General features: G+C 39.6%; 1 protein-coding gene across 7 annotated transcripts in view; it reads left to right on the forward strand.

The window, feature by feature from the left end:
• The window catches only part of eys (eyes shut homolog), a 166,353-nt gene that overhangs the window by 95,696 nt on the left and 46,632 nt on the right, over nucleotides 1-24,025 (forward strand). For 6 of the 7 annotated variants that reach the window (XM_040001369.1, XM_040001375.1, XM_040001370.1 and 3 more), the window contains 4 exons: nucleotides 4,378-4,528; nucleotides 5,666-5,778; nucleotides 6,071-6,327; nucleotides 15,817-15,993. In XM_040001369.1, coding sequence (XP_039857303.1) covers nucleotides 4,378-4,528; nucleotides 5,666-5,778; nucleotides 6,071-6,327; nucleotides 15,817-15,993 — 698 coding nt within the window. The remainder of the gene's footprint in view (nucleotides 1-4,377; nucleotides 4,529-5,665; nucleotides 5,779-6,070; nucleotides 6,328-15,816; nucleotides 15,994-24,025) is intronic. The other variant, XM_040001372.1, reaches the window with a different exon arrangement.

Consider the following 24,025-nt stretch of genomic DNA (forward strand, 5'->3'; position numbering starts at 1 on the left):
CACATAAAATAAAATATTTTTTGTGTTTACACTCACTCTTTCAAATAGATGCAAGTAAAACACAGCAGAAAATAAATAAAGTCAAAGACTCAGCGGTCCTGTTGCTCTATCTTCACCTGTAAAGCAGGACTACGGTAGGCGGAGGTTTACCCTGGTGCAGGTGTGCCGCGGTCAGTTGAAGAATCCGCGAGTTTCTCTGTGAATTTCCCATTACGTCGTTACGCACTCGGTGCTTGCTTGGAAGTTTAGGGGTTTTTTTCGCTGTAAAAATAAGTTTTCTTCCCACGCACGATGGACACTAATGTTTTTGTCACTTTTTATGGAATCAAACTCAAAGTAAGGTCAGTACTTCCATGCTTTAAACGCTGCACGCTCATACTCTCTCCCACAATCGATATATGATCCATTGTTGATCTGCACACAGCTGTTGTCACTAACGGCGCACTCGCTTACGTCACTGTTGTGAGACATTCTCGCAAAAAATCACGGTTTTAGTAACGCAGTAACGCAGCGTTACTACGGGAAAGTAACGGTAATCTAATTACCGTTTTTGCAATAGTAATCCCTTACTTTACTCGTTACTTGAAAAAAGTAATCAGATTACAGTAACGCGTTACAAGTAACGCACTGCCCATCTTTGCTCATTATAGAAGACTGAATGGACTGAGCCTTAAGCTGGCAAAGGCAATATTGACTGCAGAGAAACATTATCCCATTTTAAAGACCTGCGAGGTCTGTGTATCTTGTAGCATAAGTCGTTTACTACTTTGCCAGACCTGGCCATGAAACAGGCCATGGAGGACTTAGCTTGAGTTCCTAACACATCACTTGTTTTTGCATTATATAGATGTGATGGAAAAAAGACAGTGAACAATGAACAATGGACTAGAAGTCCCTAGGTCCTGATAGGATATGTCTGTCATATTTTGCTTCCAATGAATCAGTCTAACTTGGATATTCTTGTGGTCTCTCAAAGTTTGACTTTGGCTGCTTTTTTACTCATTTTCAGTACTGTCCTTGTCTGACCATTTTCAGAGAAATGTTTTTGTACGTTACCCACTTAATACTGACATATGAATGATTCAAGGATAAAATAAAAAGACAGCATATTTTCACAAACATAATATTGTATTTTTATACCAGCAGTTTGGTTCTCAAGGAGCTATTAGCCAAAAACGTGGCATATATCAGCATGATGTGTAGTGTCCTTACATTTTTTTTGGGAGGGGAAACTGGACATGAGGAGGACAAAACAAGAACTGGCAGGCCTAAAAAAAAACTATCTACAGTATCTGAATGCCATATACTTAAAAATAAAAAGAGTCCAGCAAAAACCTGACACAAGACCTGAGAGATGCAGCAAACCCTTCAGTTGATGCATCTGGTGTTCGCTAAAATCTCATCAGAAATGATTTCAGTGGAAGGATGGCTTTCAAGAAGCCAGTCTAAGAAAAGGCAGAAAATGTTGCGGCATGCCAAATCAGAGAAGAACTGGAATGAAAATCAGTGCAGTGGGTCTTCTGGAGTGATGGATCCAAATTTGAAAGTTTTGGTTCAAACCTTGGTCAGTATATGCAGAGGAGGTCAAGAGAGGTCAACAATGAGTATCTACACCCATCTGTAAAAGACGTTGGAGGGTATGTCATTGTTTTAGTCTGCATTTAACCCAGTAGTGTTGAGGATCTTCGCAAAATTGATTTAGTTCTCACCACAGAAAAGTATCATCAGATTTTGATGAACTATTCAACTATCTGTCTGGAAAGCATCTGATTTCCAGCATCTTCTTTTTTCAACATAGCTGTCCCCAAACACGTGGCCAATGCAGTAAAACTATACCAGATAATACAAAATACAGTGGAACACTATCAGTCATGGATTGGCCTCCCCAGAGCCTGGACATTAACATTAATGAATTATTCTGTCCATCCTGACAGAGAACAGAATAAAAGGCAGCCAGCATCCAAAGAAGTGCTTTAAATGTCCTTCAAGACATCTGGTGATTTATTCCTGAGAACTACTTACAGGAATTAAAGGAGAGTTCAGGCTGTGTTGAAGAATAAAACTGGTTATATGAAATATTGATTTTCAAGTTAGAATTATACAAAAGTATTTTTGCCTTGTATATTGCATTTCTGTAAATGTGTGCATGTTTCAATATTCTTAATAATTGTTGGACCTGAATAGAGTGGCTCAAGATTCAAGAGCTGTACTGCATGCATGGTGAAAAGAAACACATATACCAGAACAGACTGTAAATGCACTGCTGTTGGATGTTATGTTCAGTCAGCTCATTTTAATGTTGTTCAGTTGTATGTATTTTTGTTTCTAAAGATGTCATTATGTTGCAATTTAATATTATATATTTTAATTGACAGGGTGCATTTACATAGACATCAACCTAGATGCATTTTAATATGTCTCTGTTTCATGCATAAGTGCATCCCCTGTTGAGAAAAGGAGTGCAATTACAATGATAAGCTAATTAGGGCCTGGTAATATACAATTTTTCTTTGAATTGTGTGAGCACCTCAGGTGGTATTAGCTTGATACCTAGTTATTCAGTCATTCCAAGTGTGGTGGACTTTTTTCCTCTTTTTTTTCTTTTTTAGAGAGAAAGGTTATAACTAAAACAGGGGGGAAATACGTAATTGGCAGGAATCATCAGACTAAGAATTTAGATTTTATTACAAATGGGCAAATGGGCTTTCATTTTGAAGAACTAAAACAAGCATCAGAATGTGCCTATTAAAATGCATTAGTGATCACTAGCCGTGTTTTATTGGCTGTTCTAAAGTCTTCATTTGCAGTTTTTCATTACGAAAAGATTAACAAGCAAGAGCCGAGCACAAAATCAATGTTTAAATGATTTAAAGTGAGGCTGTGGCCCCTTTAGTTATATTGTTTCTAAGCCCATGTGCAGTCTTGCTGCCAGCCCTTTCCATTATATTCTGACATAAGAAAGATTGTGGTCTAGCTTCAAGACACAGAGTTTATTATGTATGAACTGGAAGCTGAAACAAAGCAGAGAGCATCTCATATCAAACCACTTTACTGTGCATTTGAGTAGAGACTACAATGACTTTTGAGCATTTCTGACTTATAAAAAAAGTTTCAGATTGTAAGACAGAGACAGAAATTAATTTTGGGTTGGTGATTATGACTTTTTTTTTTTTAGATGCAAACAGATAAAAGTTGAAATACTGAATGTGACTGAGTATGGTTTACCAAATGATTTCCTGCTAGAACAATGCTGAGTGGGAAAGTTGCCTCATGTTTTTTTTTTTTTTTGGCGGGGGGTTGGCAGAAAGCAGCACTGCTCTAAATATAAAAGAGACCAGTCAGGTTTGAGAGGCTACAGGGCTCCACCCTTCTTTCTTTCCTACAAGAAAAATACAGCAGCAGTAGAAATCAATCATAATGTTCGGTACCAACCCCTTGAGACACTGCAAGAAAGAGAGCTGTCATAACTAGAGGGTTGGGAGTGTGGAAAAATAGTTTCTGGTGTCACAAAGCAAATTCTCTGTAATTGTCTGATGGCTGAGTCCGTCCATCTTTGTCTGATTTGACCCACAGCTACACCACCACGGCCATCCTCAACGTCACCGCCTAACTCATTATAGACTTTTAATATATCTTCCCGTCAAAGACGCTTTTCAATATGTTAAATAGAAACCCAGTGGGGCTGACTTCTCAAGGACAGTGAACACAGTGCCCTCTGGCTGCTGGCCAGGCCGCTCTGGCAGACTGCTTCTAAATTAACCGCTTCTCCATGCTGGCTCTGGAGGAAGGACTTATGCAGCTCGGAGTTAGTGCCCCGAGTGTTTAGCCGGCATATGCAACAGCCTGCAAAGTACAGGCTTAACAAATCAGACTAGATTGCTTCGTGGGCCTTCTAACTTCCACTTAGGGAACAAGGAGTATCAGGAGACGCAGTAGAGGGGACTGTGCATCTGTGGCCTGAGTACCCTCAAGCTGCAGTTGGTTAGTCCAGAATCTGCACTTAGGTAATTATCTGCTCTCCCCTGTTGTTGCAGAGTGGAGAATTGGTTTTTGAAATCTATGAATGGCTGTGGGGTGGATCCAAAATAGTTGTGTGGAGACTCGCACTTACATAGGACACCTCGACAAAAACAAAATGGAGTTCAAAATGTCATTAGTGAGAAGATTTTTACCATCGGCATTTACTGAAATTAGTGGAAGATATGCTAATTATCTACCATAGTACCACAGCATACAAGAAAATAACATCTAACTTCTATACAGATAATGCACAATGTTTGATTTGTTTACAACATTAATACAAAACACATTTTTTAACACGTAGTGTACCTCTGTTTCTTATACATTTTGATCTGATGTGTTCATACTGTTCTACAGACAACGCCTGGCACCTTGTGAAGCAGAGCTCACTCTTTCTGGCCATGAGAAAATTAAAAGTACTGCAAGCAATTACTGGTTGGGACACATGATCCAAAGAACGAACAATGTCTTCACAGGGGGTTTGCCACAACAGTTTATTCCCAGTCAGGTACAACTTATAATTACTATACACCTATCCACACATGGGTCTGGGTCATGAGGGCAGCAGTCAAAACAGAGAAGTCCAGGCCACTCTCCATGGCCACTTCTTCCAGCACTTCAGGGGGAAACTGAGACCCAGTGAGAGATATAATCTCTCTAATGTCCTGGGTCTGCCCCAGGGTCTCTTCCTGTTGAGACCTGCCTGAAAAACTTCACTTAGCAGGTGCACAGGAGACATCCTAGTCTGATGCCTGAACCACCTCAACTAGCTTGTTATAATGTAGAAATGTAACTGCTATATTCTGAATCCCTTCTGAATGGCCAGGCCCTTTACCCTGTCTCTAGGGATGAGCCCAGACATATTAAGGAGGAAGCTCTCACTATCGTTTACTGGGACAGAATAGCCCACAACAATGAGTCAGATGAATTACACTCCCAGAGCTAAGGGATGTGGTCATATACCATTTCTAAGTCTGCAAAGCACATTTAGAGTGGTTAGGAAAGCTCCTGTGCACCCTTAAGTGTTCTTGGGAAGGTCAAGAGCTGGTCTACTGTCTCACAACTTGGTCAAACCTGAGGTTTGACTAACAGGTGGACTCTCTTCTCCGTTACTCTTCCATAGACTTTAACAGGGAAGCTGAGGTGTGGGATCTCCCTGAAGTTGGAGCATACCCTCTGGTTCTTATTCTTGGAAAACGGGAACCAAAATCTCTAGTTTCCCAATCCAGATGCACTGTCCCTGACTTCCATGCAATGCTGCGGGGGCATGCCAACCAAAACAACTCTGACTTCTGCCTCAGTAATGGCCAAGCCGTTCCTAAGTCCCTGCTTCCTTCACAGACATGTCAGTGGAGTTAGGGAGATCCTCAATATATTCCTTCCACTGCCTAACTGGGTCAGTAGCATTCATTGCATATAATGTGAGCAGAGCTCTGCTTCTCCTTTCTGGGAGTCTGACAGTTTTTCAAAAGTCTTGTTCCATGACCATACCAAAGTCCTCAGTGAGGTGAGGCAAGGCTCCAGGGCCTGATCCCACATAACAATTTTTTTTGTTTGTTTGTTTGTTTGTTTGTTTTTTTTAACTTACTGCTTGTTAAAGATTCTGAATAAAATTAATTCTCTGCATGTGATATATTTTTTTAAGAAAGCAGAACCTTTCCACAACTACACTGGCTGTCTTGAAGTCATTGAAATTAATAAACTGAGGAGCTTCTACACATCGGATGCGATTGCTGGCAGCAACATAGCTCGATGCAGGTAAAGTCTCTGCATTCTTTGGTTTTTATTGCTAAAAACACTGTACTCACTTTTCCAAGGTGCATTACACTTTGTCCGAAGCCAGGGGGAAACTGACTAGTAATCATGACAAATAACACTTGAATTCTCTACTTCTTTCTGGGATTGCAGTCAAAAATATGTCTATTTGTTAAATGACTGCGCCTCTTATTTACTGAGTAATTTCACTTAATTCAAATCAGAATTTTTTAAAGCCTGTATAATTTATGTCAGATTGGCTTTTGGCCACTCAAACTTTTGATCAATCTTCTAGATTCACTGTGCATGCCATACAAGCCTCCACAACAAGTTCCTCAAGTCTGGAAGCTCAATCACCTACCTTTGACATAGTGTTTGCAACAACGTTTGCAGTTCCCACACAAGCGCCAGAACATCCAATGAATGAACCTCAAGTTTGCCGCGACAGTCTTTGCCACAACGGAGGGACGTGCCTTCAGCTGCAGCCGCCTGGTGAAGCTCAGCTTTCTTGTCACTGTCCGCTTCATTTCACTGGAACGTTTTGTGAAAAAGGTAGGCTTTTGCATTCACCTGGTGGTGTTTACGCTACATTCATATACACAATACATAGAACACACACAGGCTGTACAAAGCTTAAAAACCTACTGTACTGTGACCTCTACAGTGGAATCATCAAGAGACAGCCAACAAATTATGTTGGTTAATATATGCTGAGCCTCTTTGGCTAATAGGTTTCACTATGAGGGAGAATAGTCGGTTGCATTAGGAATTTTGAGTGATGTGAATTATTCAGTATATGATTAATGAAATGAAAGATCTATATAAGCAGCTCAAACCATTGGTGTGCTTCTAAGTTCACCCCTAGAACACGCTGAGAATGAGAATGTGACCTTGCAGCACTTGTTCAACATTCAGCTGAAGCGTTCACGTCTGTCCCAACCAAAAAATATTTATTTTGTACCAAACACTCCGACACTAATACTAGGGAGACGGTAGTACTACACGCACATACCAAGGAGCTGTTCCTTTGCAGATTCCTTCACAGTTCTCCTGATGTACCTCCTGACATCCCTCTGTTGCCATGCATGATATCCTGAAAGTGTAAAAAAATAAATAAATAAATGCTTCCTGTATTTTGCCATTGTAGTCAGTTCCTGTCAGGGATAACAGAAGTAACACTAGAATGTGTGAGTTAATAGTTTGTGTACTTGATAACACAAGCCAAGCTGCTGAGAGAAATCTCAAATTCTGTGTTGTGATAGCAGTGTGCAGTGCAGCTACAATATATGATTAACATTTCAACACGGATTAAAAGGGTATTGTACTTCTAATATAAATTAAACATGTTGATGGCTAATTACATTTGTTAAATTAACTGTGGTGTGTTTGACCTGTTTCTTGTTACAATATGGTGGGCAATTAAAGTTAACGTAATGAGGACTGGAAATCAAATGGTATCAATTTAGCCTCTTTCTATCAGTGGCTGTCCTTTCAGAACCAAGAAAACAGGAGCATAAGTATAAGGAGTGCTGGTTCCTTGGATGATTTCTACCTATAGTAGAAAAATAATGTTTATTTTGAGGCAAGAGAGCATATGACTAGTAATTTGTGGGGCTCCAACATCGTTGCCTGAAATAGGTGGAACCTGTTGCACATTCGTTTTAAGCCGTAAATCACTGCATCCCCTTATCAATTAGTCCCATCCACTCTAAGATATTAGTGGAAAACAAAGCAGGCAAACATAAAAATTCTATTAAAAAATAAAGAGTAGTAGTTAAATATGTTACCTGAAAACTTTCTTTACTATTTATTGATGATAGAAGATGTGCTGTTTTAAAATTTGTGGGTGGAACTAGCAACTACAGTGCTAACATTAGCTTAGTTAGCTAACAACAGTCGATAAGAATCTTCCTGTAAAGCCTATTATTTCCTTCTGTAAAATCACAGTGATAAACAAAAAGAAAATTGAACCCTTTCTTTGTCCATTTCTGCCTAATCTCTTGTTTTAAAAATAACAACAGATACATTTTGAGTGTTAAACCTGCCACTCTTATTGTTTGAGCTGCAGGTGCTATGTGCAAGAACAGGTGGCTAGACAGGGAAAGGGAGAGGACACAGTCAACATTCAGTTGTGAGTAGGGTTGCCAACTCCCTGAAAAATAAATAAGGGACACCTCGTTGCCAGGGCCGGGCAACCCAGTTGTCTTCACCCTTCCCAGTGTGGTAGCTCTTTTTTTTTTTTGGTGTGTGTGTGAAATTATTTTTTAACCATTTGACTTGAATTTGATTTAAGCAGATGCATATTCTTTGTGATATGACCATATGGGAAACAAATGATAATTTAGCCATTTATTTTTAGCTCAAAATGACAACATCAACACAGTAAAACAGGTCTCTTTCTTAAACAGAAGCCTGTCATGCTTAACTTTTGAGAATATAAATCTTTCTTTAAAAGAACTCTGTCCTGCTTAACTTAAAATTATATAAATTAATAGAAAGCAATAGAACGAAAAATATTCTTGTAACAGTGCACATATAGTGCATTTAGTACAATTGGCTTCAGTTGAGGTATTATTTCAGCTTTTCTAAAGCTAATCAGCTGCTCCTGTTTGTAAACCCACTTGTTCCCATGATTACGCATCTTAACTCATCATCATTATTCATCTATGTATTACTTTTATGTATTAGTCATCTATTTGTTGTAATCATCTATCCTTGCAGTTGTTTATTACACAAAATAAATTATATTATCACACTTCTGGCCACATAGCGCTGATATTCACTGCACATGCCCATATTAACCTTAACCAGAGGGTTTAAAAAAGCAAACCAGTGTTTACATACCATATCTGCTTCTGCCGTGGCCTGGTGGACAAAAAATTGGTTAAGGGTTCCTCGAGCTTTCACGCCCCTCATGTTCTTCATGTGCCCACCATTAGAATCATGCCTATGGAAAAAGTGCGCCGGCACACAGTGCAGTGCGCTTTATAGGTGTTATCGTGCACTTTTCCAGCCAGGTGTTTTCCTTTTCCCATTCCTCCCTGTACTTTTGCAGCCTTTTTTTTTCTTTCTCTGAGCGAACAAACATTGCTGCTCTAATGCTGGGCTTACACTGTGCGATTTTTGGCCCATTTTGAGCCGATTTTTGAGTCGTGCGACCGAATTGGTGATCGGCCCGATTTTGGCCTTCATCGTGCATCGTGTAGTATACGTGGGGTGACGAGAAGCGATTAACACCTCACGACCAGCTCCCGATCATCAATCGCTCGTGAGGGTGTCACCGCAGCCGCTCACACTGCTCACGCGCAAACACGCAAACGTCGGTGAAAAAGATGATCTGGACACAAGCGATGGAGGCACAACTTGTAGAACTTTGGAAAGCTCATCCGAGCCTTTTCGATGTGGCATCACAAAATTATCACGACCACAACAACCGTGAAAATAGTTTGATTTACGCTGCTGCTTAATCAAAGCTGCCTGATCAATGTTTTTCATTAGCAATTTAGCAAAGTTGATGGTGGTGGGGTGTCTGTGTGAGTGAAAGACAGAGAGCGAGAGAGAGAGCGACAGATTTTCTGTTATAACCTTCATTTTATGGAGGCACAGTGTGAGCACTCAGGTCTCATCAGAGCATCGGGCCGTATAGGGTGAGACTCTGCATCGTGACCTACCAACTTCTAACCCCTGTGAGTCAATCGTGCAGTTTGAGCAGGAGCTGAATAACGTGACTGAAAAAAAATCGCACAGTGTTTGCCCAGCTTTAGGTGTACTGTCGTCCGAGACTTGCACCGCAGTGTCGGCGTTTGTTTCCCTGTTGGCCATGCTTGTTGTTGTGGTCATCTGTTGTCTTCCGGTATTTTCTCCGCAAGTGACCTTTCCTCGACCAATGAGATAAGCGGTAATCTGAATTGTCATACTCGAATTGTCATAAGTGTGCTGTCAGCTCATTGATCACAAAGCAGGAGAGGGGCTGGGAATTATGTTTTCAAACAAAGCGTTAATTCCATTAACATTTATAGACTACTTTTGATTCTCACTGTATTACGGGACAAAGTGCGTCCCTTATTAGCTCAATACGGGACGTGTACTTTTGTTTCTAAATACGGGACGATTCCGTTTTTTAAGGGACGGTTGGCAACCCTAGTTGTGAGTAATACCAAAAGCAATGTTCTGCTGGATGAAAATAAGAACAATTTCAAAAGGTAATCTAAGCCATCAGTTGTGAATCGTTTTCAATTTTTGCTTATTTGTGTCCATGTGAGAAGATATTACTTGTTCTGAGAAACTCAGTTCTCTGACAGTTTGAATGCTCTCTGTGTGGGCTTTCACTAAAATAGGATCTTTTGATAACAGAAGCCACTAAATGTGATACGTGCAGAGAAAATTTTGAGAGATTTACATTCTTCTTCGCGCTAAAGTTGTTCCGAAAACAGTGTTAGGTTTGTGTTCACCTTTGCAACCTTTGTAAATGACTAAATCAGATGGCATAATCTTATGTTTATGAAACATGTGGAATCCTGACAGAACGCTGCTCAAAGCTAATATTAACAGTCATTAATGTGGCAGGAGCAGCCTGTATGCACCTGGCACCCTGATTTGACACATCTGCCATGTGTTCTCAAAATGCAAATTTACAGGTGTTTAAGTAATCAACTGAAATATTATGTTTCTCTCCAGGCGCTGTAACAAAAGTGATGCTATTTTTAAGGCTTCACACTGATTCGATTTTCCCGTGGGAGAGCGCTATGTCGAGGAAAGCGGTGCCCCCCCTTTGCTCGCATGACAGAGATGCTTCTTTGTTAAGCCGGTTATTAAAGATCCTTTGGCCAGCGTCTAAACAGCCTGTAGAGATCAGAGAATATGATTCATTCATTGACTCATTTGTTCTTTCAACCATTTCAAGTTCAGGAAAAAAAAATAAGTGTCACAAAATATCATCATTTGTAGCTGCTGCACATGAGCAAGCTTAAGGCTGACTTCAGTACCGTAATTGGAAATGAACCCTGATAAATCAAGCCTGCATTATGACATGACATGATTGTTACATATTATATGTAGTAAATTCCCACCATGATAAAATATATCCACTGTTATGTTAGAGCTGATGATACATTCTCACGATCACGGGTTGTGCCCTCAGCCTTTCCCTTTCAAGCAGTGAGTTCCTGCTTATTCCTCAACTTGTCATAAACTTTTCCTTTAAATATCAGCAGTGGCCTTTTGGTGTCATTTCTGCTGAGTTTGTGAAATTGCACCTCCTCAAAAGCAGTCTAGTCTCTCAGGTTTAACAGAGTGCAGTCTCATGTGGGCACTCATCGTATGATGTGCTTTGCAAGACTAGTTCTTCGCCCGCAGACAGAGTCCTGGGGCTGTTTACATGCTGACAAAGTCTGTGCATGTGAATTGCTGCAGCATCTTTGCTAGGTGACAACCTTGTCTTCACATCTTGTTGAATTAAGTAATGGGCACAAGAGAACAGTGGAGCAAGTCACCCCTGCTCTCAGTTAATTATAGACACGTCATACTGCATAGTGACTAATGATGTGGACTTGTTTGTGTCCTAGATGAAACGCTGACATGTCATACTTCACATATCCAAAAATAATAATAATAATAATAACAACAACCAGGAAGTATTGTGTTACCAACAGTTAAGAATGAATCACGACACGAGAGTGGCTAATTTCATCTGAGCCATAGTTTTTGCCTACTTAGCCATGTAAGACTGAAGTAATACAGTGAAGTTAAAGAGTCCCAGTGCTCTGTCTCAGTAAATTAAGACAGTAGCTTTTCTTTTTAATGGCAATAGATTTATTCAGTGTGGGAAAAAACAAACATACTGTTTGAAATTACACTTATTTTTCTTAAGGCACCCCATGCTGATCATCATCTGTTTTGTAAGTGGATGGTTCATTAAATGCGTTCCAGAAATATACTTTTTTACGCTAAAAGAAAAGGAACAGGAAGAAAAGAAGGAAAGAAGGAAATGAAGGAAACCAAAATCTATATTGTTATCATTCATAATCCACCCTTTTGCTTTTCATTCCTTAAATTATTTTCCGAATTATTATTTTTCTGTAATAATTATGATACTTTTAATAGATCATAAGTGCCTTTTTTTTTTTTTTTAATAATGAATGTGTTTACTTCTGTCAGTGCGCCCCAGGGTGGCTGTGGTTACAATGTAGCTAGCCATCACCAGTGTGTGAATGGGTGTGTGAATGGGTGAATGACTGGACGTGTAAAGCGCTTTGGGGTCCTTGGGGACTAGTAAAGCGCTATATAAATACAGGCCATTTACCATTTACTTACTGTATTTATGTATGTACTATATGTATACTTGGTCACAGCTCCATTAGAACTGCAACCGCAACTACACGTGTTAGCAGTCAACAAAGAAATGTGGCTCTACATTTGCAGCCAGCACACATCTCTTTTATCACAAAATTGATAAAATGCTATATAATAACGACTATGACCCAAAACATCGGAGTCAGCTTTAGTCTGAGTCATATGAGCAGTTTCTACTTAAGGAGCTTGAGTGCATTCACTTATGTTTGGCCCTGGAAGTGCTCCGCTGGTAGGATGTACCATAATCCAGGCTAGTGCTTTTGGTTCAGTGAGTGTTCGATATTACCTAGCCACCCATCACATGGTTTTGTCAAGATAAAAGCAGTCCAGCTGAGCATATCAGAGTTTTAAGGTATGATAAATTGTCTCTTCAGAGAAGGCACAGTAGGTAGTAGACCTCAGCAAAGACTTTCTATCAAGCATGCAAGAAATCAGTTAAAAGACACTACAAAAATTATACACACACACACCATCATGGAGTAAATGGTTGAAAGAAGAAGATATAAAAGGTGAAACCATTATTCAGGCTTGGTGTGTATTGATCATGACCTCCTGCTTTTAGCTCATTGAGTTGTGTCTTTGCTTCTCGGGAATCTGAAGCCATGGTTTTGGATGTTGGCCAGAAATGAATAATACAATGAAAGTTGAGTTTTTTTTCAATTGAGTCCTTAACTACTTTTGTTTAACCACAACATCAGTCCAAGAAGCTTTTTCATTTCATTTTTGTTTTTCCCTAAAGTGCCTTTTTATGTATCTATCTGCATCTTTTTACATCTTTTCCTTTGACCTTATCCAGTCCAAACAATCATGCTAATTATACTGATTTTATTTATAACAGTAACAAATATATTTGTTAGAAAATCATCTTATAAAATGCCAAATGTGCCACCATGGAGATGATATTATCAGAAAGTGGGAACCTTGTCTATAAATGTAGTTGGGAGAAATAACAAACCATTAAAAAAAATGAAAAGACATTATTGTGGTGAACCTGTTTTTGTTTCCGTTTCGTGTTTGACATTAATTGGACCTGATGAGGGGTTGTCAGATTCCTGCTTTGCCAACTCACTGGCTAGGTGCTGGCAGCTCTTTATGTGGGCATCTAGTGTGTGTTTGCTGTAATGGCTGGTGCCTTTTAAAATGAGCCAGCTCAGTCTTCCTTACTCAGAAATTGCCAACAGATATTATAGGATTGATTTATCATTTTCACCCCCAAGGAAACCACGCCTTCCATAACAAAACCAACACAATTTTTGTTTTCTCTTTCTGTGTAATTTGAAGCATTGGCTGTCATGTCTGCTCCACATAATTCTATGTGCAACTCGGAGGATTCGTGTGCTCTGGTTGGTCAGGAAATCAGCGAGGGTAGGAAAGTGTCTGAGCGGCTCTTCAGTCCAAGCAAAGTAAAAAAAAAAAAGGAATATAACTATGTGAAAAATGATATGACGGGAAACTCATCTCTGGTGTTGGTCTAGCGACTGATCATTAAACTGGACCAAGTCAGTGTCCCATGGGCCCCCGGGCCACTGGACAGTCCTTATTGTCAAACCCTGCAATTCACCTTGGTGATATTTTCACTTACTGTACGACTTGAATCCTTTTCCTAGGCTCATTAAGGCCATTTTCAGAATGCCCTGTTGACACGAATGACTGATACAGAGGAATTGCGTTATCCCTGTTGCCATGAGTGAACCCACTAACAATGCATTAGCTGTCCAACAGTAGTTCCTGACTCACAAATCAAGCAGCCCAACAGTAATTTTTGAAAAAGAGCTGCAGCCAGTTGCACAAACTGGCTACAATACGCTGCATAAATGTGACCACAGGAGAATGCATTTTCTCAAAACCTTGAAACAATACTGCATAATGTGAGTAAGGCTGAGCACATATAAAAGACAATGTTTGCTGCAGGAAAACATTAGATATCGGATTAACCTTTAACCTGATTTTAAATAAACCTGTAGTGTCACAGAGCTGTGGTAAGGTATACATGTCTATAAGCACATTACTTGAATAACATCTGTGGTTGGTCAAAAATCCTCAAATTTTTCATATAAAAGATAAAAACATAAGGCCTGTACCTCCTCTGGTGCTGTCACACTAGAGTAAAGTAAGAATGGCAATCTCCTTGCTACAACTAAAAATCAAGGTTTGCTAACTTTTGCGTCCTGTGACCAAGTGGTTGCCCGGTGGGAGGCAAACTGTCTCCAAAAAGAATGGGGAAGGTTTGCAAATGATATTTCATAAACATGGACAGATTCCAACATGCTGCAATCAACTAGATTCAGCTCAACTTGTCTGCCATGTATCTCTTTACTGATGAAATCACTGTTCATCAGCAACTACTGTTTGTGGAACGATTTCTACATTCTTGTTTCAGATATGAGTATGTGGCTGGACTCTGAATTTAAGTAGTTAATATGAATTTTTGTGTATGTTAAAGGCAGCAGATTTGCAACAGATGGCAAAAGATTTACGATATTTGCCAATTTACTTCAGTTAATCGTGTATTATCACAAACAGATTGCACGTAATTGCCAACATGATTCCATTCAGTCACAAACAGCAGACGTACTCTGCCTTATTGCCATTTTATCGCTTTCTTAACATATCATAATCGTTTTGAAGATGGTAACTGACTGCGAGTGGTAACATTTCTGGTCCCCATCTTGAAAGCAACCATGTCAAACGAGATGAGATCGCAAGCTCGTTGCACACAGTCGTAGTAATTCTGTTCATGTCACGGTCTCCAACCTCTGCTTTCCCTGTAACATTGCAGCCAGAGACCTAACCCCTCTTATCACTGCAAGTGGTCAGAACTGTACTTTCATAAACATAGCAGGGGTTTGGCTTTTTATCGATGCAGTTCGAGAACTTTTTAACCATACCTTGTATAAGCATAAAGTTAGTCTATAATATCGCCTCCATTATAGGCATCCCTAGAGATTTCCTCTGCTACAACTTTATATTCTTCTTATTCCATTTCTTTTACTTTGTAGTCTGTTCTAAATATTGTCAATCATTCACATCCTACTTTAAAAATCCATTTGATCCAACATCAAAACGCAAAAAAGTGAACACTGGAGTCATGAAAGAACATTCTCATATATCATACAATAAAAAAATATCTCTTTATTTTTTTTTGTACCCAACACATATTGTATATTATGAGCTCTCAACTTGAGAGCTGGAGTGTTTTGTTAGAATCCCCTGAGCTGAAGCCAAGGTGGCCTATTTTGAATTGGCTGTCATGTACCTGAGCAGTAAGCTATCCACCAGGTGTACAAAGTCCTTTGTGTAAAGGCCAACATATCATCACAGGCTTGCGAAGTTGATGACCTGAGTGTGTACCTCCTCCACCTCTCCTTATAGTCATATCACTTTGTCATCCAATGGGAAATGACACTCTAGCACATAGCCCTGACAAGGCCCTGCTGATTCTGCACACAGATGGCTGTCTATGCTGCAAAGGCACACAGCAGCCAGTTTTTGCTCTTCTGTTTGCAAACAACAGCCCTGTAGGGCATTGCTTTTACAAGATATGTCATTCTTCATTTATATATAAGTATATTGTCTAATGGACAATAAAGTGTGTATGAGGGTTTTTTTTGTCCAAGTAATATTACAATTCTAATTCTCTTACACCATGTAAGCTCAAAGCATCAATTTGCATCTAATGCTTGTTTCCAGATGCCACAGTATATATCCCTTCATTCGATGGAACTTCCTACTTGGAGCTACGGCCACTTGCGTTGCTTCTCCAGCCTTCTTGTGTCGGCAATAATCGACCCGCAGGAGTCAAGGACACCCCCGTTTTTCTCTGTTTGACAGTGAAAACCAGATCCAGACAAGGAACGATCCTCTACAGTGAGTACAGTCTTTCCCATTACCAGTAAAGACCTGCAACACTGTAAAAGGAACCTTATAATAGAGTGTTTCCCCCTTAACTATATTACACCTGTAAAGATATAGTTAAGGTGAAATAAAAGCCATCACTTCTTTTATACTGCATTGCAAGAAGATGCTAATTTATCCAATAAGTAATTCAGCTGCCATTGATGGAAATTCCTCTACTTGTATCAACATTTACACCAAAAAATGAGTTTGCTTTGTTTTCAGGAAGTTAAATCAGAGGCTCAATAGCTTATTTGTGTCATTTACATTTAAATTTAATCCAGAGCCAGCATCCTATTTGCTTAGCTGATCTTGTGCTTTCTGAAATTAACACAATTCCAATAGCCACCAACTCTAAATTTCACAAATTAGCATTTCATTAACATCTCATTTGTGCAATCTGCACAAAAACAAAGTGTACTCATGAGAAGTACACTTTGGGGTTATGTGCTGGACTATTTCTTGTCCAGATGCAATAATTTGCTTTTAAAAAGCCATTTCCTCAGAATTAAACAAAATATATATTGTCTTAGTAAACGTAAGAGGATGTGTTAACGTCTTCAGAATGCATCTTGACTCTTGGGTGATTGGCAGGACAAGTGAAACAGGTTTATTTGCAGAAAACAGACATAGTGGCATTGATAAGAGCCTCTCAGAAGACAAGTCTATACTGCTTAATGGTTTCTGGACAAGCAGCAAAAATTCATCTGCTGTCATGCTCGTTGTCTCTTTATAGATGCTCTCGACCTCCTCTGCGGGAAAGTCATGTTTTCAGAAGTTGATTACACTGACATGTTTACATAAGCTCCAGCAAACACAACTGCTCTGCAACAGTTGTTATGCCAAAGAAAACAAGAAATACGAGAGTGAATGAAAATCGCATTTGATCAGCGTTCTGTAACATATTCAAAACGTACCTAATGCTATTTTACATATAGATATTTTCTTCTTGTTTGATTGTTTCATTTTAATCACGTAAAATCTCAAGAAGGGTCTGGCCAAGACAGCAGCAAACCTAGTTACAACTATCAAACTACACAGACACAATATCCATTTCTTGTATAGTGAAACAAATCAAGGGCAAAACACATCGAATCTCAAAAACAGTTTGACTGCAAATTTAGGAGCAATCACCCTGACCGGAGCTGCTATTTTCTCCATCCTTGAAATGACTTCAGTTTCCCCCCAAAGTAACCAACTCTGACAATTTCAGGTCCTTCTGGACATTATTCCAGAGAATGTGGCAGCATATTTATTACACAAGAGATATGTAAAGAGTCTGGGCTAAAGCAATAGTCTATTGTGTTTCCCTTTCACTTTAAAAGAATACATGCACTGATCAATCTCAAGTATTAATATTAAAAAAAAGCCACTGGCCTGACTTTAAATGTCACCCAGGGCATGCAGTGAGTCATCTATTGATGCAGGGAATTGTGGGATACAAAGACAGCTCTTACGTTTCCAAGGCTGCAAGTAAAAGGACACAGAAACCTAGAGAGTATCTTGTGCCATAGCTGCCATTCAGTCAATGTTTAATTAGTTATGACATTTTCAGCAAATAAGTGGATTCAGCTACAACCAAATGTTAAGATAATGTGTCAGGAGCACCATGTACTTCTCAGAAGGAAACGCAAACAGTGCTCTGGTGGAGGATTACAGATAGCCTTGTCTTCTGTCGACAGCTGGGAGTTTTTTCGCTGTTACAGTGCTGATGATTGAGCTGTGAGGTAAAAGCGAACAAAGGAATCCTCATAAGGCAAGAGCTGGACACTCACACGCAGAGATAGCATTGGGATCACCCTTTATGTCCACTGTGAGCTCTACACTGTATGTCTGCCTGCTGCCAGCTCTTTTGTTCCCACACCTGTGCACACACATACACACTCTCCTTTGTTAAAGTAGAAGATTGGGATGGGTAGGCCAGGCAACCCCGAGTAGACCCTCATAACAATGGAGTATTGTTTTGGGAAGAGAAGAGTCAGTGATTTTTTTTTTTTTTTTTTTTTTTTTTTTTTTGAGGACTGAGAAAGCTGAGCCATGCGAACTTTAGTTAATTTACCCTGCTTTGTGTGTATTACACATCTGTTCAAAATATGTATGCATATATTAAGTATCAGCCAGCTTAGGGGTGAATCCAGAGCATGAACGCCTTGAGCTGCTCTAATAAAAAAAGCATCCAACTCTGGGTCTCCGTGGACCGGCTCCTCGCTCTAAAAACTGCATCCACCTTGAGTTTAGGAGCCTCTCGTTGTTCCCGTGTTACACCGCAGCAAGTCAGGTGCAAGTGCAACAGAACTGTAACCAGCATACATTGTGTGGCGATCATGGGTAATTTATTCTATACCCACCAGCAGAAGACATCATAACATTCATCTTTCTGGTGTAACCTAGATCAACCTCTTATCGGTGACATCGTCTACAGGTCCTGGACCTATTAAACAGCTCAGTACACCTCAGGGTTAAACCGTATTTCCTCTCCTTTGATCATAATGTGGAATTTCTGGCTTGACTAACTGTAATGAGAGTGGCGAGGAGTAAATCCAGGAGTTGTTTAAAATTCAGGTGTGAAATATCCCCTCGAACCCAAAATATGTGATGCAACTGCAGAAAAGTGTATGTTAATTCATTTAACAGTCTTACATTATCACTAGGAAGTTATGCTTGTACCAGCTGACTTTTGTTATGCAGTTTAATTCTGAAAGAACTAACAGAATTATTCTTTCTGTGTGCTTTTGACACTATATGCTATTTTGTGGGGGGGAAAGGTGGTTTTACTTTTACTATTCTTTGGGGTAATAATAGCTTGACTTTTCTTCACTGGGCTGACATTGGCCTCCCACGATGGCTACTGAGTGAATTAGCGTTGCACCAAAGACTTAAATCTTTGTATTTAAAGAGCTGTTAATTAGGCTGCACTCAGAATGTAATAGAAGTCTAAATTAGTGTTTTATATAGGGTTGGTGTATTTGAAAGGTCAGCCAGCTAAACCTTAAATAGACATAGACAATGGTAACATCAATTTAAAGACAGCTATACGGTATCCTGTCTGACACAGGCGCTTAATTACAGTGTTCAAAAATCAACCAGTCAGTAAATTAAGGAATGAAAAGTCTTTTTAAAATGACATATTCCCAATATATGTGCATTTTTATTATATGCTAAAAATCTTTCTTTATCTATAAAATCCAAATCTACATTTGGTTTGTGTTGCAGAGATTTTAGGGTATATTATTAAGGACTTTTTTAAAAATGTCAAATGATAGGTTTGAGAATAGAATAGCGGAATAATTGCAAAGCAAAGCCATTAGTATGCTCCCCCATACTTGAAGTAATGGTTTGAATTTTGATTTTTTTTTCTTTTCTGTTTGAAAAAACGAATATTACATGGATAAAAAGAATATAGCTTCAGGGAGCTTTTTTCTGCCCGAGAAAAGCTTTTCATAATATGACTGAGAATGCATTTGCATCTGTCATAAGTCATAAGCTATGTATTTTATATACAAAGCTATGCATTACAAACTACACAGTTTAATGCAAGTTGTTGCCTGAGTTCTCTAATTAGTATTTTTCCCGTACTATATGCAGAACAATAACAGGAAACACTTACATTATAATTACTTAAATCAGGACTCTGTAACACAATTTATCTTTATTCTTAAGGAATAAAGACAACGACGTGATTTGAAAGAATGTGGTTTCAAAGGTTGTACAGTAACACCCCCTTTGTAGTTGTCAGATGTGACTTGACGTCAAGATAGCAGCATTGTCTCACTTCCACCCTGGCATAAGTCGCCTCATATATTCACTGCCACCAGTTGTCTAGCTGTGTGGATCATAAGTTATACCAGTCTAAGCCTTTGCAGATTTATACTATAGATCAGTTTGAAAAACTGACTGCTGTTTCAACCTGATGTCATCTTTATTCCAAACCAGCTTTCACCACACTCAATTGTAGATGTGAACACGGCTGTAAATTACAAAACATAGTCATAATTTTAGGTTAGTTGGTTCAATTAAATCCGCCTGCTCACTGTTCTCAGTAATATTTACAGTATCTCACTGGCACAGAAAGCAGACTGCGAGCCTTGTCACGAAAAGAGATGGATGTTCAGAAAGCATAAATAGTGGGCACGGTGCCTTTTATCTAGAAATACTTCCTGGCATATAGCACCCATCTCTTTCACATCAGTGAATAGGAACTGAAAAGAAAACTCGAGAGATCAAACAGACAAAGTTAATCAGAAGAAAACCAAAAGACGTGCATTGAGATGGGAAGACTCTCCGCGCCAGACCTGCTCCTTATTCTCTGCTCCCCCTTTTTTTTACACCTCTCCCTGAAGCAAACTCGCGAGTCTCCCCCTGGACTTCAATTGTCAGCTGGAGAAGAAAAAATAGAGGAGGTGGGGTGAGCAAGAGAGAGGGGGAGGGGGAGAGCGAGAGAGAGAGAAAACAGGTGACAGCGACTGGCAGAAGGACGAACGCTCTGTTAAGTTCAGCACAGAGTAACATGGCCATGGGGACTGTAGGAAACAATATCCTTACAGAAGAAAAATAGCAAAATAAAAGATGCTGCAACATTGACATCTAGAGAAAATAATATCTGGCAGCGAATGAGTTATAGAGCTAAGCGGAAATTGATTTGAGAGGAGATGAGAGAGGCTTATTTTTGCAGTAGGAAGTAAGAAGTGTAAGGCTTCCTTTGTTAGTCCATTCATAAACATTTGACAGCCCACTGTGTTTTTGAAAAAAAAAAAAAAAAAGGATATTATTCAGTATTTTAATACACAATATCTTAGTGGGTAACACAGCATGTCTTTTGTACTGTCTTCTTCCACTCACTCCCAACTGGTAGATGACAGATGACTCCCCCTCCCTGAGCCTGGTTTCCTTCTATTAAAAGGGAGTTTTTCCTTCCCACAGTCACCAAAGTGCTTGCTCACAGTCATCTGATTCTTGTGGTTTTATCTGTATTATTGTAGGGTCTTAAACTCACAATATAAAGCTCATTGAGGTAACTGTTGTTGTGATTCGGTGTTATATAAATAAAATAAATGGTCATTCCATGTTGCCCTTTTAATGTAATTTTTGCCCTTTGTTCATTTTTTTTGCACCATGTTTAAAGAAAACATACCAGGTTGAGGTTTTTATATCTTGTCTGTTAAAGAATATTTTACTGGTTAGTTAGTTTTACATTTCTTTGGCAGAATGCAGCATGTTTATGACAGCAGCAGGTTCAATTCAGACTTAAACATTTCAGTCTCCTTCAGTATTTAAAGTGACTCATTGGCTGCTGCCCTGTTCCAACCAGCACCGCCCACTGCTTGCTTTAAAATTATAATTGTTTTTTAAACCCTTCTGAAGGTGATTTTAAAAAAAAACTGCAGCATCCCTTGTTTCTCACCTCATGTAAGTTTTTCACAGCAAATATATGCACTGCTATTAACAGGCCCCGGGTGTCCGAATATTTTTGCACAATACCATAATGTTTGAGTCATATTTCCTTTCCACTTTCAAGCTTTTCCTCTCAGCGCAAGCTTTTTTTTAATAATGCCTTGTGACTTTACCACGAGCAAAAAGTGTCAAAAGCAATTGTTTGCTAGAGGAAAGTCAAGTACTGTGTATCTCAGATTAATAGAAATGCCCTCATTTCATGCTGCTGACTAAAGATTATATTCAAAACATAACTGCATTTAACAACTCATCAGTTGCATTTTGTCTTCACGTATAAAGAGTCCGTGTTGCTCTAAAATTAAACAGGTGCTTGCATTTAAGCAAACAATACATTTTTGACTAAACAAAGGCTCTTGGAAGGATTCAGACTGGACACAGATTTATCAGCTTCTCAGACGCTTGCCAGCCTTGTAATAATTTGTGAAAAAGAGCACTTTTAATATACTGGAATCAGCTGAGCCTTTTTAGATAGATATATGGAAATCGCCAAATAGAGATGAACACCAGAATATGTGTTTTTTCTGCCCTTGACATGAAGTCTCTTGCATAAGATGTATTTTATAACAAAGCAGTTTGGTACTGTTGCAGGCACGATCCAGAGTTAACACCTTTATTGAGAACGGTATCAAAAGAAGGTTGATTTTTATGATTTGAATGACAACAAAAGGCAAGTTGGACACAATTTTTTACATCTTAAATACCGCTGAGATTTATTAAATCACTGAGAGGTGAACTGAAAAATCTGATTACATGTTACACTGCGGTGTTCTACTGCCGAACTGTGGATTATGACTTTTGACTGGATGTTAATTTGTCACATTCTGCCCACCAAAAGCATTATTTCTGCACAAGCTCAATGCCCTAATGGCATCAACAGTCTCTGACAGCGGCAGAACAGTGTGACCCACCACGCAGTGAAAACTGAATGAATGGCTCACAGAACACAGCACAGAGTCTGAGTCACTGACCCAGTCTCCAAACTTCCCAGATTCTGATGCTATAAAGCATCCACTGCATGAGGCGGATCCACGGAGGATCCATGCCACGACCACAGGACATTTTAGGAAAGCTGTGACAATGAATACTGTGTCTCTGGATGAAATCATGTGCTGGCAGCATGATCATACAGAAGAGCAGATGACCAAGAAAGGAAGATTACTGAACAAGTGAATGAGGGTAATTTTATCTCTTCGAGCAGGATGCAAACTAATTAAATGCTCCAGACAAATGAAGCCATTTAGAAGCCTCTTATTCTACTATGAATGATGCCTTGCTACCTACAGTGTCCCTACTGCTATTTTTTCTTGGGCTAAGAGTCCTACCCTTCTGCAGAACAAAGATCAGAAAATTATAGGAGTGAGATATTTATTCCTGTGTGTCATTCTGCAACAGTGGCTTGTAGTATGGCACTGCACTGTTAAATGCATCCCTGTTGTGTCCTAAGACAAAGAATGGTCGGCTTAAAGAATACATTTATCTGAGTGTAGCATATTAAGCTAAGCATTGCCTCCTGTGGACAAAGAGATGGGGATTTTCTTGATGCCCTTCTTGCCCTGGGGGAATTGTTCTGAGCTTTCACATGAGTTGCCATATACCCTTAAAACAACAAGCTCTGCTTTTGTTCAATTTTTCTCCGGTGTCCAAATCCTCCACTCATTTCATTACTTCAAGAGAGATGCCACAGGAATGTCTCTGCCCACACACCTCTGTCCTGGTCCCAGCCTAGCAAAGAGTTTTGACGCAGTTACCATTGTCATTGTGAAATGAAATAGGCCAACCCTGATTGTGTTGAGTCTACTCAGTAGTTCCCTCTGGGTGTGTGGTCCCCTGTCGCCCTCTGTAATTCAGCTGAAATGTGCCCTATAAGCCCTGTTGGAAACAAAGAAATATTTTAGGTCCCTCTAACTGGGCACTATTGCTGTTCAGTCCTCTGACTTGCAGGAATGTCTTCCCTGACAGTGGGCAAGTTTGGTCTCTGTCTCTCTGCTGCATTTTATGTTGCTCCCCCTTTGCTCCTGTGTTCTTAGACAGTTGAAGACCTCGATAGTGTGTGTGTGGGGGAGAATTTCATGCTGCTGCTGGCTGTCGCTCCCACAATGCACTGTCTCACTTGCAAGACACTCAAAATCTCCCATTGAGATATAATGTGCTGGAGTTAAGTGACATACTGTAGAGGTCATATTCCTGTTTTGCAATCAAGACCACAAAGGTTGGGGAAAAGTCGCACCAGCTGCCATTTCCCAGAGGCTTTTCCAGCAGGAGCAAAATGTAGATTTACCATCAGTCCTCCAGTCGCAAGATTGTTCTGCTTAAGTTAAAAAAAATGTTTTGGATCTTGAGAGCCCAAGCTGTGATAAAAGTACCTGGTAATCATTCTCCTGGTGGGCAGGCAGAATGAGACCTACTGGAGTGATCCATAGGGAAGATACTTGTATCCTGAGGATACCCTCTTGCTTGCTACCTCTTACCTCCCCTCCCTGCAATAAACCTACTGAAAACTTGTGTTTTTATGTGCACATGAGTGGATCTTTATCTTTTGAAGCAGAAAACTCAA

This window comes from Simochromis diagramma, unplaced genomic scaffold (assembly GCF_900408965.1).
Source record: "Simochromis diagramma unplaced genomic scaffold, fSimDia1.1 OVJJ01000421.1, whole genome shotgun sequence".
Taxonomy (NCBI): Eukaryota; Metazoa; Chordata; class Actinopteri; order Cichliformes; family Cichlidae; genus Simochromis; species Simochromis diagramma.